Here is a 14,467-nt window from a genome sequence, read left to right as displayed (position 1 = left end):
TAAGGGACAACAACAACTGCCAAAACTTTTGGCCATTATGGCTGTAAACATTGTTGCTGTGTGAACATAGCGTACAAGAGCCTTTTTGGGAGCCGATTTAAAAATCATTCAGTCTAAGCTAGTCTAAAAACAGCAGTGTTGTAGCGTGACAATCGCAGATTCACTTCCTCACACAGATATCATGCTAATGTAGATTAGCACTGTTGATTAGGAGATTTTTCAGGTATCTGGCAAATTACTGATCTATAGCCAGAACATGACAATATTGTAAAGATATAGACTATTTCGTGAATATATTCTGATTTGGTTAGATAAGCTCTCTCAGTCAAGTCCACTTATCATTTTGGCTAAGTTTGCAATGTACTGCCTTTTCCTTATAGTACATCTTGTGTGTTCATGTTAATCTGTCTGTTTTGCAGTCTTTTACCAATTCATATTTAACCAGTTAACTAACTTTGTATTTGAAATGCAGCCTCTTTATCTGTTCAACCTTCTCCAATCTCTCTCTTTATCTCTCTATGACTTTGCCTGTGCGTCCTTTCTGGTCTCCTTCATCCTCTCCACTCACCCGCCCTTCTCTGGCTCTAATTCCCTGCTCACATGTATGGCTTAGTCCAGCACTGCACTTGGAACACAGCCGAAAACCGCACAAGATTAATCCAGGCTTCCACCTACAACCGGACAACACTATAAATACTGCTGAACAACCAGACAATTGCTATTGGTAGACAGTTAACAGACAATAATGGCTTCCATGTTATTACATTTTTTTTTCTAATAGATTATGGTGAAATATTTATCATTGATTAATTACTAGGTTTTACTCCTGAGAATTGCACAACTTTTGTGTCTGTTCGTTTATAAAATGAAAACGCATCTTGAAATCTGTTATTTATCCAGTTGCTGTTTTTATAGTCAACTTGGTTCACAGAAAAGACGAGGCAAATCAGGCCAGTTCTCATACAGTTATAGACACATACAACACTTTCAAACAAAACACACAGTTATCATCCACATACACACACATTTACACAAGAAACAATCCAGATGAACAGAAAATACATAATGACATTTATAAAAGTTAATTCTCTTTTGTTTCACAGTAAAGAAGGGTACAGGAAATAATGAAATGAATGACGCAACAGACAGAAGCTTCTCAGTGACAGGACGTATGAGAATTAAATAATGTTTTGCCAAAACTTTTATTTGAGGGGTGGATAAGCAAGATATTTAGCGTATAGGTGCTTTAAGGGCAGCGTCTACTTCTTCTTCAGGCTGAAGGGTGTGCCACTGGGCCACAGGTCGTCTGGGGTTGGCCAACATGTCTGACCAGTGTCGCAGACCCACCCCACTAGCGCCAAACCCAATCCAGCACTTCCCAATCGCATCATTGCTTCCCAGTTTATCATAGTCATAGACAGTGATCAGCACCTGGATCTTCTGCAGGGACACAGAGGAGCAGAGAAATGTAGGTCAATACGCATTTAATCCACTTTGTTCTTTGGCCCCACTTTATATGAAGTATCTTTAACTACTTTTTACTAACATTTAAATAAAATTTTAAACAAATACATGCATGTAATTACAGCTGTCATTAATTTCTGTAATGACATCTATAATTACACTGTTGACCCTTCCCTTACACCTTAACCCACCCTTAAATCTACCCATACCACCAAACCTTTCTCTAACCTTACCCATTTCCCACCTCAATAGCAGCAAAAGTGTTTCACAATACAACATGAACACAATAAGTACATTGTACCTAACAAGTATTATGTTTTGATGTTAGTACATAGTAGTTAAAGACAACTAATATAAAGTGTGACCCATTATATTGTAGACACAGATGAATTTAATAGTAACATTAGCGCTATAATCGTAGTGTAAAAGGTCGCATTGTATTGTAAATCTGTAAATGTTTTAGACGCAAGTATTGTCGTGTTTCAAACAGATATATTTACCTGAATCTGAGCGAAGGGGATTTCAAAGCTGAAACTTTCATTGAAGTAAGGGTTCAGTGTGTTCTGCTTAACTGTCGTCTTCTTCTTCTTGAGGCGCTTTCCGTTGTGTTGCAAAACCACTTTCACAAAAGGATCTAAGAGAGAAAGGGAAAGAAAAAAGTGAGAAAGAGATAATGCCACTGTACATGGATAAAGACAGAAATGCATTTCCACAGAAATATTTAAAGGTTCTCTAAGCGATCCTGGGTGACGTCACTTCTTGTTGACGTTCGAACTATTGTCAAACAAAATGGAGGCTAGCTAGACCCTCCCTCCTCCTCATCCGCGCACTAACCCCCCAAACCCCACCCCCAAATCCTTCTTGTCGGTTATTGGCTGGAACACTGTTTGTTATGTTGTGGTGCGGGTTAGCCCAGTTTGTTTTTGTTGCTGTTTGTGGAGCCTGGGGTGTCTACAGAGACCGCGTTTTTTTAGAGTGTGTTCAGGAGACAGACAGCTAGCGGATAGTGAGGAGATATTTGCTGTATGTGACAAAAAAAATGTTGGCCTAAAAAATGCGTGACATCGCTTAGAGCACCTTTAAAGGTATAGAAATCGAATTTTATTAAAATGAAGTCACATTTGATGTGCAGAGAATCATTTCATTTTAATATCAAGAACAACACAGAATGTAACCTAATTTGAACATAATAATGCTACCACCACAGTCACCTGATAAACCACCCACATCCATCTTCTTCAGGTTCTTGGCTTCCATGATACAGACGGTCAGTTTACCGGAGGTGGGCACATAGCGCAGGGAGATACAGATGTCTCCAAGCTTTTCTTGCTGTTGAGAACGAAGAGGAGTGTGTTTAGCTAAAAATCATCAAAGAACAGACTGTGTAAAAAGTCTGAAGGAAAGCCTTACTTCCTCTTTCTCTCCTCCAACGAGGTCTTTCCATTCGTGTATGGGCTGGCCCAGGTCAATACTGTTCATGGGGATTTTGATCTCTCCAATTACGTCATGTTTACCAAAGCGGTCAAAGTCAAACACCTGCAAGACCAGGGTCTGTCCCGCTAGATCATTGAAGGGGATCTGGAAACAGAAATATTGAACACTACCATTAATGATAAGAAATTGCATTTGCTTTGTTTAGAGAGAAAAAAAGTCAGTTGCTTATTCTACAACAAAATCAAGCATATAACAGATAAAGTGTATGACAAATTGCCTTTTGGCAAAGCCCCCAAAAATGCATGATTGTAAGGACATAACTGCAATACCTTAAATATGAATGTCTCATTGAAAACAGGACACAGGTTCTTGCGCTGGACCTTTGTTTCAAACTTTTTCTTCTTGTCTGGTAGCATATAAACTTTGACATAGGGGTCAGACGTTCCACCCAGATCCATGGCAGCAAGGTCTTGTGCTTGCAAGATACCGACAATGAGCTGAAGATTGTTGAAGAAAAGGTTGTGGGTCAGGTGTTCAAAATCAAGAAGCTAGTCGCACATTCTTTCAAACAACATTTTTGCTGATTTGTATAAAAAATATCATCTCATAACTAGCATGCATATTATGAACATCCACTCTCAACCAACCTGGTTTTCAGTGAAGCTATAATCCAGAGTGTATTCCAACTTGCCATAATTTTCTTTCTCTCCCTCGCCCTCTCCTTCTTTAGGTTGTTCCTAAGGGGGTTGAGTATTAGGTATGGGTAGTATAAATGTAAAATACTTAAGCAAACCTTTAAGCCAAACTTTTCTTTTTAACATTAAATTAAAATGAATAATTTAACAGAAACAAGATCTGACAGAGTTCAATTTTCTGCTTTGAGCTTCCAAGCTATCTCACCTCGCCTGCGTCTTCATCTCCCTCCTTTTTCACCCTTCTTCGTCCTCCCTTCCTCTCTCTGACTTTCTTTGTTTTCTTCTTCCCTCCCAAGCACTTCTTATAGATACAGAAAGCAAAGCAGCCAACCAAGGCTAGCACGACCACAACTATGGCACCAATAGCCCACATGGGCACTGTGCAGTAGAGAAATAAACAAAGAAAGTTATGTTAAACAGAATGATGAAAAGATCATAATTTATTTTCTGTTACATCAATAAACGGATCAATGCAACAAAAACATTTCTGCAAAATGAATGGATGGATGGATGGAGGGCTGACAGAATAAATGGAACTTACTTCTGATCTTGTGGTCTGTTTATGGAATAGATGAAAACATGTAATTTACATGGAAATGAAAAACAAAATGTAGGAATTAATTTATCACACACAGTTTAATGGGAATGTATGTTATGATGAAACAGGACCAGACATCAATAGAACATCAGAAAGGCATTGGAGAGATTTTGGTTGAATATGATAATCAGGTTGATGTCAAAAGCCAACATTGGACAGATGTTATATTTTGCTTAATTAAAGGGGTCATTGATTCACTGCTCACCCCACAACTGCTCACCCCACTCCTCTCCATGGGGGGTGTTGTCGACACAAGACAGGTAAAGTGCTGCCTTGGCATCCTGCCTTAGTGGACAGTTTACAAATGGCTGAGGGCGAAAATATGCTAATATGGGACAGTCCGTCAGTGGTCGTGGGCGGAGAATGAGCAATATGACATCATATTGCTCAGAAAATCCAAACAGCTTGATTATTGAGTGTTTCGACTTTTTGAGGATTAAAAAAAAAGGAGTAAATATATATTTTTCATTGTAAGGTGGTTGTGTCCACACACTGCAAAGACACATTTATATGCATCCCCATATAAAAGTGAATTTTGCATCCGATGACCCCTTCAATACAATGAAATATCACCATCTGATAATGTTATAATTCAACATTGTGTTAAAGTTAACATTTTGGTGTTTAGCAGACGTTGGGTTTGGGTTACCATAGCTCACTATTAAATGTTTGTGTTTGACGTCAATACCATGTTGGCATGAGGCGATTCCACTACTTAAAAGCAACAAAATACAAACGTCAGCAATCGTCAGTATTCTACGTCACATTGAAGTTGGCATTAGACGTTGTTCTGACATTGATTTTTGGTCACACAATGTAGATATTCAACCAAATATCTACGTCTTATGACGTTGGTGCAGCTGAGATTAAATTAAGTGTGGCATATATCTTGATATAAAATGATTACTTACTAGGTAGATGGCCAAGCTCATTGAAGAACTTGTTCTTCATATTTATGAAGTTGTGGGAGTGGTGCGACGGAGGGGGTGGAGGGGGTGGAGCAGGATTAGGCTCCTCCTCTGATTCTGCTGCCCTCCGCCCACGATGCTGCATACTGACCAATCGCATGGCTGATCAGCTAGAGGCATAAAACAGATTGTTACTATCCTGAAATAACCTATGAACTAAATGCCCCAAATCACATATATGATATATCCCCTAGATCTGTCTTGTGTCCTCTAGTCTAAAGTATTCATTTAATGTCCCTCTTTTTTATTATGTGGTCCTTTTCATCCCCTCCACCACCCCTCCTTCTGTCAAGCCCACACTATCTCTCTCTTTCCCTCCCCTCCTCTGTCCTCTTTGTGCCTGGCGTGACTTTTGATGGAGTAAATTCTAATGCTATAGGGATCCGCAGGTCCGTTATTAATCCTTCTGGAACTGTGACATGCCAAATCACAACCATGCACGCATAATGGCCATATGTGTTCAAACACTATAATGTGCTCAAAAACATTGTTCACACACATTAACACACTATGGATATGTCTCCACCTGCCCTGCTCAGCTGATCTGACCTAGTCACTCTCAGCAGATGCATAACGAGATTAATTGCCAAAGCTAATCCAAAAATCCTTGGGTTTAAGTAAATTAGGAACAGGGCCTCCTCACTTTCACACTTAACCTACACAACCAACAACATCTTGTCACCAGACCGCCATATAAAAGACGCATAAGAATGTGTCGAGCAGTAAGGTCACGTTTGGATTCCTAATGAGGGCAGGACTTTGTGACGATTCTCTTCCTGAAGCTTGTTTACCCGTCAGGCACACGGACTGACCACAGTGATGAAAGACGATGGACATAAAGCCTTGTCATAGTTAAAAGGAAGAATTTTTTTCATTTCTCTAGAGAGCCCCAAAGCCTGCTTCACTTTAGAGATACATGCCTTAGCCTACAGCCTCGCCGGTGCATGATGATTAACGGGGACCCTTTTTTGCATACATACGGTGTATAACAAACCAATAAAATGTAAAAAAAAAGAAGAAAAAAAGAAGAACAAATGACTTTGAAAAAATATATTTCAATAGTTTTTATACGTGCTAGTCCATTAAAAAAATATTATATATCTATATATTTACCAGTGCCTTTGCCACTCAATAGAATATTTTTATAAAGAGAATATTAATATTAGATAATCTATCTATCTATCTATCTATCTATCTATCTATCTATATACATATATATATATAGGCTATATATATATATATGTCAGTGCCTCAGCCTTATTTTTTTATCTAACTTTTATTAAAATTGGTATTAACATTCTTTTTTATTTAGCCTACTTAGTAGTGAAATGTTAGGCAGGACACACGTCTGTTTAATTCATAAAGCAGTCGCAGTGTTTTCATATTTAGTAGTGACATCTGCAAAAAGTAAGAAAGTATTTTTAAAAGAAACTTCTACAACATTGTTTTTCAACATTTGTTTTTGAATTCATTTAATATTTATAGCATAACATAAAGCGTTTAAACAACGCAGTGATTTCTTCTCTTTTCTGAAGAGAGAAGATAGGCCTACATTGAAAGGGCTTAATCTGAGAGCTCAGAAGCCATAATTTGTGTCATTTACAGACAGCACTGTCCTAATCTGGCTAAAGAAGGCCTGTCGCTCTGTGCGTCACAGGCCATCAGACGGCGTCATATGGCCTTGCCCCCCACCCCTTTTTTCTTCTTCTTCATCTGTACTTTGTCCAGCAGCGGGCAGAACTACTGTATTTTAGGATTACCTAAATCTCATCCAGAGACACCCTTTTTCGCTGGGAAAAAAATTATGCGGACTACACAGAGTTATAAAACTGAAAAGAATACGCACACAGATAGGCTAAGAATTTATTTAGTCGAGAAACAAAATCATCTTGAGACACTCTTACCAGATCTTAGAGGGAACAATAGCTATGCCAATACTGTAATACAAAATATGAAGAAAAAAGACAAAACGAAAAGCAAAAAGCGTGTTGTTTGTTAACGTAACTGCTGTTTTATTAAATTTGAGTGGACAATGCAGCCCATAATAGTCTTCACGAATTTAACTGGTGACAATATTTTCTCAGCACTTGTGCTGTTAATTTCAACTGGTGGCATATTTACAACTACGTAGGCTACTATTTTAATTAATGTTATAAAACTTCGTAGACTAGGCTATAATATGCTATAGGCCTAACCATAAGATAACTAGGGTACAAAATACTTAAAAACATTTTGAATGTCACTGCTTGACATGTCAATTGGATAGTAGCCTAATATTTACCCGAATATCAAGCGCGTGAAGAGTTGGAATATAATAATCAAACTTACCTGATGATCTGCTACTGATACAACTCTAGCCTATATAGAACTTGCGCGTTGTTAGAGAGACGCACTAGCCCACTCACACACTGCTCTAACTTACACTTATCATCCCTCTCTCTCTCTCTCTCTCTCTCTCTCTCTCTCTCTCTCTCTCTCTCTCTCTCTCTCTCTCCTCTCCTCTCTCTCTCTCTCTCTCTCTCTCTCTCTCTCTCTCTCTCTCTCTCTCTCTCCTCAAAGCGCATTTGAAGCGCCAAACCCTCTTTCACTTGGATTAATCGTGCTCTCCCTTCTGTTCGCATTTATGTGCCCTGGGCTTTCTCATGTGACACTCTTATTTCACCCATCTCGTATGCCATTTATAAATTTGCTAGTAGGCTATCCCATATAATCTCCTGTATTCTAATTTCCAATACAATTTTCGTTCAGTGACCCCTCTGAATCGGATTATGCTCGTTGGCATACCACTGCTAATAGACTAGATAGATTGATATGGGAAAGGAAGCTGTGAACTGAATTGCTTTTGAAATTAGAACAGATGGTGATTATTGAGATATATTAAATAAATAAAAAATGTTGTAGGCTACCACAAGGGCCTCGGTCCTTCGGGTTTTATTGTCAATGTGCGATTATGGCCTTTATGGAGGAAACACCACCCTCATGTGGTAAAATGAAATGCGACAAATCTTTACGGTGGAAATTTAATTCATGTTAATATTTAGCATTTATATTGTGTAGGCTATGATTTTAGTGTACATTTAATTTGATTAAATACAGTATGGCATAATGGCATGAAAACTCATGCTCTAGTGGTGTCTGCTTTTTTCCACTTTTTTCTTGTTTTGTGAGGTTTGGTGTCCCTGTTACAACAATTTTTGTACATTAATCAAATACACTATCAAATAGTTACCAATTTTATAGATCTTTATTCACAGCTCTTTTTGCAGGCTGAATAATAGGCCTACGGACTGTCCAATATAGGCCTACACCCTACTAAATGCATCCCACAATTTTAAATAAAAAAGACAAGATTATTCAGCTCAAAATGTTTATTTAAATTCACTCCGTCAGTCAGTGCATATTCAACATAAGCCTTGCTTGATGTTAATCACAAAATGACTATGTAATCATTTTACACTGCATCATTTTATAATAGCAACTGGAACCTTTACTTGATGTTAACCTTTCAACCTCTCACACGAGCTGATAAGAACATTATTTAAGAGAATAGCAATTTTATTAATTTCTGCAGATGATCTGAGGGCTGCATTTAGCTGCTCAGGGTTTGCTTGTCAAACAGGTACTCCGCCATCCTGTTGTTGCCAGCATCCATCTTGGAAAGGTTGGTGATGTGGTCACCAATCTTCTTGATGGACTCCACCTGCTCATTCAGGTAGTGAGTCTCCAGGAAGTCACACAGCTGTTGGACAAGACATCAGAAAATAATTTAGGATGCAAACTTAAAGGTAGGGTTGGTAATCCTGTTCAGAAACATTTTTTTATATACTGGGTGAAATGGTCCTTCCATTCTGATAGTAGTCAATACATTATGTGTTCAGAAAAAGGAATGAAACAAATCTGACCTCTGTAGCAGCTGTAGGACAATAAAAACTCCGACCAATCACTGCCATTCGGTGCGAATGTAAAGAACCAATCAGATGCCTTCATGTCTCGTGCCCGAGCACCACTGCGTGCACAGCAGTGATGCGCGGGTCAATGTATAAACAACCCGCACCCGACCGACGTTTTCAACTAACCCGCCCGCAACTCGGACCGCAAAAAAAAAGAAAGAAAATATTGTGCCCGACCCGCGTTTTTTAAAGTAGCAATAGTAAATGCTCATCGCGTCATGGGCCATAGACGGAGGAACTAGGGGTGCGCATTTTTCAGAATGCTGTATGATATCGCCTAGTGTTTTGTAATAAAGGCTTGATTTATTCATTTATTTCGTTTCATTTTCTTAACAATTAAGATGCTGCATGTGTTTATCCAGTCTAATCGAAGTGTGCGTCTCTTACCTGACTTTCCCAACAAAAATCCCGCCCCCTCTCAGCAAATAGCTACATAAAACTGACATTACTGAGCTATATGCGTTTAAAAGTAGCCTATTAAAATGGCACAATGGCATTGCTCAGTTCAACGCGTTGGGAAATCGGGCATTTTGTCCCGCGTCAGCTTTTATTCAAAAGTTAATAACGCGCTCAACATTCAAAAGGTAAATAAGGATTTCCCACTTTCATCTGCAGACTGCTCGTGCGTCATCCTCGCGCATTCAGACAATAACGTGTAGACCTATGTATTTCATAGAACATTGTGTCTAGTAGGCTACTATATAAATTACAAAGGTAAACGACCCGACCGACCGCGACCCGAATATCATTAAAAATATTTTTGGATGACTCGTAACCGCAGGCACCCGCTCATTTTGGATCAACCCGCGCATCACTGGTATGTACATGCATAGATATTATGATGTCTATGTGTACATGCAGCTGACTCCAAATGTGGATGCGCGTTCATGTTTGTGGGGGGGCGTAGCTTTGGACGGAGCACTGACAGGAGGGGGCGGAGCTTAGAAGATGTGCCACTTTCAAATCTGGCTAGCTCTCCAACATTACCTACTCTAGCTTTAAGCGAAAATAAGTGAAATTGCTTTAAAAAGGCATGTATATGGATGCAAATTTATACCGGGGACACACTTAACGACTAGCTGAAACGTGTGCTCAGTTCAGTCTCAGTAAATTATGCAACCCTGCAATTATTAAATATGTTAAATAACACCAAAATATGTTATGTATTTACAGTTTTTTACAATCGCTATGACAGTTTTTTTCAATACATTTAACAAGTTTCCTAAACTCTTAACACAGTTAGCACAACATCCGTCTTTGTAGGATATACAATTAACACATTTCTTGTTGCTTTGATACAAAATGCATACAGTTAACACAAATTTAAAATGCTTGAACTTCTTTTACACACAAGCTCAACCAATACCAAAACAATGTAATTTTACTGCCAAATTTACAAATGCTTTCACACTGTATGTCAGAACAGATAACATCATGTTCTAAACATAACTTATATAGGATAAAGTCAAAGTGAAAAGCTGTTCATATTGTGAATTGAAACAAATATATTCCCTGTATTTTATTCCATTGCTACTGAGAAACAGCTTATTGAAGTTATGCAAATATATAAATTACAGCTGATTCCAAAGCACACTCAGGTGTTGAGGTTCTTTCAATCGCATGACCATATGTACTGTAAAAGAGGACTCTTTGGGCTGATCTTGTGTGGAAAAGGAACAATATAGAGCAACACAAAGAGAAAGAAAGAAAGAAAGAAAGAAAGAAAGAAAGAAAGAAAGAAAGAAAGAAAGAAAGAAAGAAAGAAAGAAAGAAAGAAAGAAAGAAAGAAAGAAAGAAAAATGCCTGCACGAGGGAGACGAAGACAAGTACCAGGACAAGGGAGAGGTATTACAGAGGTATTATTTTTTTCTTTTTTTTCATAAACTGTACATAAAGCTACTCTGAGATGGTCATTCATTTATTGTATTGAATTTCTGCAGCAAAAGAAACAAAATGCATGCATTTACTAAACCCAACAAAACTAAAATGTAGAGAGGCTTCAAAAGAAACTACAGTGCAAAACACAATCTATGATCAATACAATATACTGTCTATTGTATAAGGGCAGACCTGACACATAACATAATGCAGTTTCTGTAAATTCAGCTGATGTTAGAGTTTTTTCCGTCATTGTGTTATGATTGACTAAATGTTCCTGTTGGAAGAGAACATGTGTTAGTGTTTTGAATAATTATTTGATTTTGAAACATGTTTGCAGTGTTTTGTTAGATGTAGTGTATTGTGTTAGTGTATTATTGTATTTAGAAAATTAGTTTTGGAGTTTAGTTTACAATGTGTGATTTTGAGCATGAAATAAACCGTTTTGCCAATTGTGTGTTTTAGGTGTGTTGGTGCGTTAAGAGTTTAGCAAAAATGTTAAATGTATTGAAAAAACTGTCATAGCAATCGTAAAAAACTGTAATCTCACTTTATTAACCAATGTCTTTATTGCTGACCTTAAATAATTTAATTCAACCATACCAATGAGCAAAAATGACTTTAGATAAACATCATATTTGTGTTTCATTTTTGTATCGCTAAACTAAGCATTAAACTTTCTTCTCCCACATCTGAATTTTCTGTTATCCAGAATGGTAGCACAGCTGAAAGTTTGTTTGAGCTGCGCCCTCTAATGTACAGGCGTGAACTTATATTTCCTTCAGCCTTCAGTGTGTTTTTTTATTAATAAAGAAAGAACCAAACAAACAAGTAAGCCCAGCCCAAGCGAGAAAAAGTAGCGCAAAAGTAACGTAGCACATTATACTTTTCATATAAAATAACAAAGTAGTGCAATTAGTCACTTTTTGGGGGAGTAACGCATTACTGTTAAAAGTAACTTTCCCCAACACTGTTAATACTTTTATTAATTTGATAAGCTACTCCGCAAATGAAGAACAAACATGTCAGCTAGCCGCAGACTAACACATAGCTGAAGCGGATTGATATCATCTAGGTCTGGATTTACGCAAGCTAAAGTGAAAATAAGCGGGGCAGTCTGAAATGGCTCTCAATTAAAGTGCGCTGTAGTTCCATTATATGCCTGCCAAAACTATATGCGCTCAAATTTGATATATCCTGCTCACTTTACGACTTAAAATAGTCTAGAAAATTAAAAAAAGATTTGTTGCAGAATGCTGAACAAATTTACAGTATATTATTGATTCATTTTATATAGAGGTCTATGTTTTGGGTGAATATTTTGGTGGGGCACTGCCGTGGCTGATATGGAGGCAAATTTAGAGTCCCAAGGCTAAACTTCAACAAATGAGGGTCACTCACATGAGGGTCTCTCTTCTCAGAAGCGGCCTTATGTAGATCCAGCAGAGCCTGATTGACGTTCTTCTCCAGCTGAAGAGCGCACTGCATAGCGATCAGTCCATTGCCCCACATATCACGCTCTGGTTTCTGGAAAGGTACACAGATCAGTGAGCAAGTTACATGGCATAAGGTCATTCCATAACAAGACCTCTAGAGTCAGCTTTGATACAATGTTCAAAGTTAAAAGGCTTCATTCAAAGCACCTTTATGTCCTGAAGGAGAATTTCCCCACCCCTCTTGTTCTGGAACTCCATGAATTTCTCGGCATGCTCGCGCTCCTCCTCACTGTTCTCCTTGAAGAACTTGGAAAACCCAGCAAGAGCCACATCATCCCGTTTGAAGTAGAAAGCCTGAACAATAATATGAATAGATGTAACAAACTGCTATATGTTAAGGAACAAGGGAACAAAGAACACATTTCTCCAACAAACGGCATCCAATCAAAGTCAAACTAACTGATCACAGAATAAGAGTAGCCTAATACTGACGATCAGCAGTCTTGTTACTAATGTAAACAGTCATGTTCCCATCCCAATGTCTGCTTATGCCATGGTTATTATATTTATAAATATAGCCTAAGTATACAGTGTTATTGTAATTTTAGATTTCTAGAACCTCCTTTTTTTTTTTACGTGAGATAGGCTATAGGCTACACGTTTAGTCAATAATGGAAAACAAAAATAAAGAGACAACGTTCCTTATAACGATTTAGTAAAGTGACTAAACCAATATGAGATAGGCTACTTGCCATTGAAGTGTAGGTGTAGGAAGCGTAAAGCTCCAGATTGATCATCTTGTTGATCAAAGCCTCGCAGTCGCGCTCGTAGTTCTGGCGAATCTGAGAAGTCTCCATTTCTGCGGTTTCTTATCACAATAACGTTGGTGTAAAAATAAATAAGAAATTTAAATTAATTCCGGCGAGATCGAAGTTCCGTTCAATCACTGTTGAAGCAAGAACCTCTTCGTATCTTCCTGAAGCTGTGAGTGAAATGAAGGTGAGCATTTGTCTTATATACGATCACAACATGATGCGTCACTGCAACTGAGTAACATGACTTTGCAATCCGCTGTCTGACTTGTAGGTTAGATAACAAAGACAAGATCAAATTTAATGGATAGGCTTTCTTTTAGTCTTTCCCTTTTCATAAATAATAGCATATAAATCCAACAGATTATTTTTACAATTACGATTTAGGCCTACATTCTGAAATGCATCTATATATAAATTATTTATCTACATAAAATACAACTTTTAGTTCCCCAACTTCTTTATTTCATATTAAATGCCTCCCACTTACGTTGGTACATTTATCATCCATTTCTGTAGTCACATAGGCTATTGCATTTTGCTTATATAGACTATAAACGTACTTATTATTAAATTATTGTTTATGCAGTAATGTTCTGATTAAACTGATTAACACTCTTCTATCACTAGTTTTAGCTACTAAAATAATTTGTTGAAAATGTGAGGTAGCTACACAACATTCACAGCATTGGTAAGCTATAGTGGTGATTTTTTATCACTATTCTCATTCACCATGCTAGTTGTTTGATTACAATATTGTAGTGATAAACATTGTTTTATTATAATATATAATTGTTTTATTTCAATGTTACATTAAACCATTTTTTTTTTAGAACAACTAGACCAATTTGTTAATTTGTCTAATTTTCCATCAATCGAAAACTGCATTACAAAGTTCCAGGTTATATATATGCTTTGTGTGAAGCCTGATAACACTATATTATAGGAGCCTGTGTGTAATATGGCAAATATCATGGGACAATCCTGAAATAGCCTATTACTCCACTTTGGAGTTAATGCCATTTTTCACCTAACTGCATAGGCTACCTGACACTGACTGATTAAAAGAGTACAATGAAGACAGGTGACAATTACGAAGCAATTTTGTACCAGAAATTGTCCATGAAAGCTCATTCTGTGTCAGCGACAAGTGCGAACACCCAAGAGATGACATGGAGCTGCGTCTGTGTGACTCAGCATTTTCTCTCTCATGAAAGTTCTATCCATCTTCC

The 14,467-nt window shown here is 37.7% G+C and overlaps 2 protein-coding genes across 4 annotated transcripts; both read right to left on the bottom strand.

Moving 5' to 3' along the window:
- Positions 1-880: 880 nt before the first annotated feature.
- Positions 881-7,831, bottom strand: syt5a (synaptotagmin Va). Of its 3 annotated transcripts, XM_079587055.1 has the most exons (10): positions 7,488-7,607; positions 5,103-5,269; positions 4,135-4,149; positions 3,799-3,971; positions 3,546-3,635; positions 3,228-3,395; positions 2,875-3,042; positions 2,676-2,793; positions 1,965-2,098; positions 888-1,440 (listed from the first exon to the last, which is right to left on the bottom strand). In XM_079587055.1, the coding sequence occupies exons 2-10, from the start codon at positions 5,257-5,259 to the stop codon at positions 1,231-1,233; spliced, it is 1,233 nt and encodes a 410-aa protein (XP_079443181.1). In that variant the 5' UTR covers positions 5,260-5,269; positions 7,488-7,607; the 3' UTR covers positions 888-1,230. The 3 variants fall into 3 exon arrangements, with proteins under 3 accessions (XP_079443183.1, XP_079443182.1, XP_079443181.1); XM_079587057.1 differs by lacking the exon at positions 4,135-4,149 and having other exon boundaries at positions 881-1,440; positions 5,099-5,269; positions 7,488-7,831; XM_079587056.1 differs by lacking the exon at positions 4,135-4,149 and having other exon boundaries at positions 881-1,440; positions 7,488-7,786.
- Positions 7,832-8,322: 491 nt separating this feature from the next.
- Positions 8,323-13,480, bottom strand: LOC306985056 (ferritin, middle subunit-like). The gene is made up of 4 exons (XM_079586930.1): positions 13,176-13,480; positions 12,631-12,777; positions 12,389-12,514; positions 8,323-8,898 (listed from the first exon to the last, which is right to left on the bottom strand). Exons 1-4 carry the CDS (start codon positions 13,278-13,280, stop codon positions 8,749-8,751), a joined length of 528 nt encoding a protein of 175 aa, XP_079443056.1. The 5' UTR covers positions 13,281-13,480; the 3' UTR covers positions 8,323-8,748.
- Positions 13,481-14,467: the final 987 nt, after the last annotated feature.

The sequence above is a fragment of the Phoxinus phoxinus genome (assembly GCF_949152265.1).
Source record: "Phoxinus phoxinus genome assembly, chromosome: 1".
Taxonomy (NCBI): Eukaryota; Metazoa; Chordata; class Actinopteri; order Cypriniformes; family Leuciscidae; genus Phoxinus; species Phoxinus phoxinus.
This window is presented reverse-complemented; position numbering and strand designations above follow the sequence as displayed.

Excerpts from the sequence above, each read along its gene's own strand:
- syt5a (XM_079587055.1), bottom strand. The coding sequence starts at position 5,259 with ATGCGATTGGTCAGTATGCAGCATCGTGGGCGGAGGGCAGCAGAATCA. Across the intron at positions 3,636-3,798 it reads GAGATGAAGACGCAGGCGAG|GAACAACCTAAAGAAGGAGA; the intron begins GTGAGATAGCTT and ends CAACCCCCTTAG. Across the intron at positions 1,441-1,964 it reads TCCCCTTCGCTCAGATTCAG|AAGATCCAGGTGCTGATCAC; the intron begins GTAAATATATCT and ends GTGTCCCTGCAG.
- LOC306985056 (XM_079586930.1), bottom strand. The coding sequence starts at position 13,280 with ATGGAGACTTCTCAGATTCGCCAGAACTACGAGCGCGACTGCGAGGCT. Across the intron at positions 12,778-13,175 it reads CCTACACCTACACTTCAATG|GCTTTCTACTTCAAACGGGA; the intron begins GCAAGTAGCCTA and ends ATTATTGTTCAG. Across the intron at positions 8,899-12,388 it reads CTGAGAAGAGAGACCCTCAT|CTGTGTGACTTCCTGGAGAC; the intron begins GTGAGTGACCCT and ends CTTGTCCAACAG.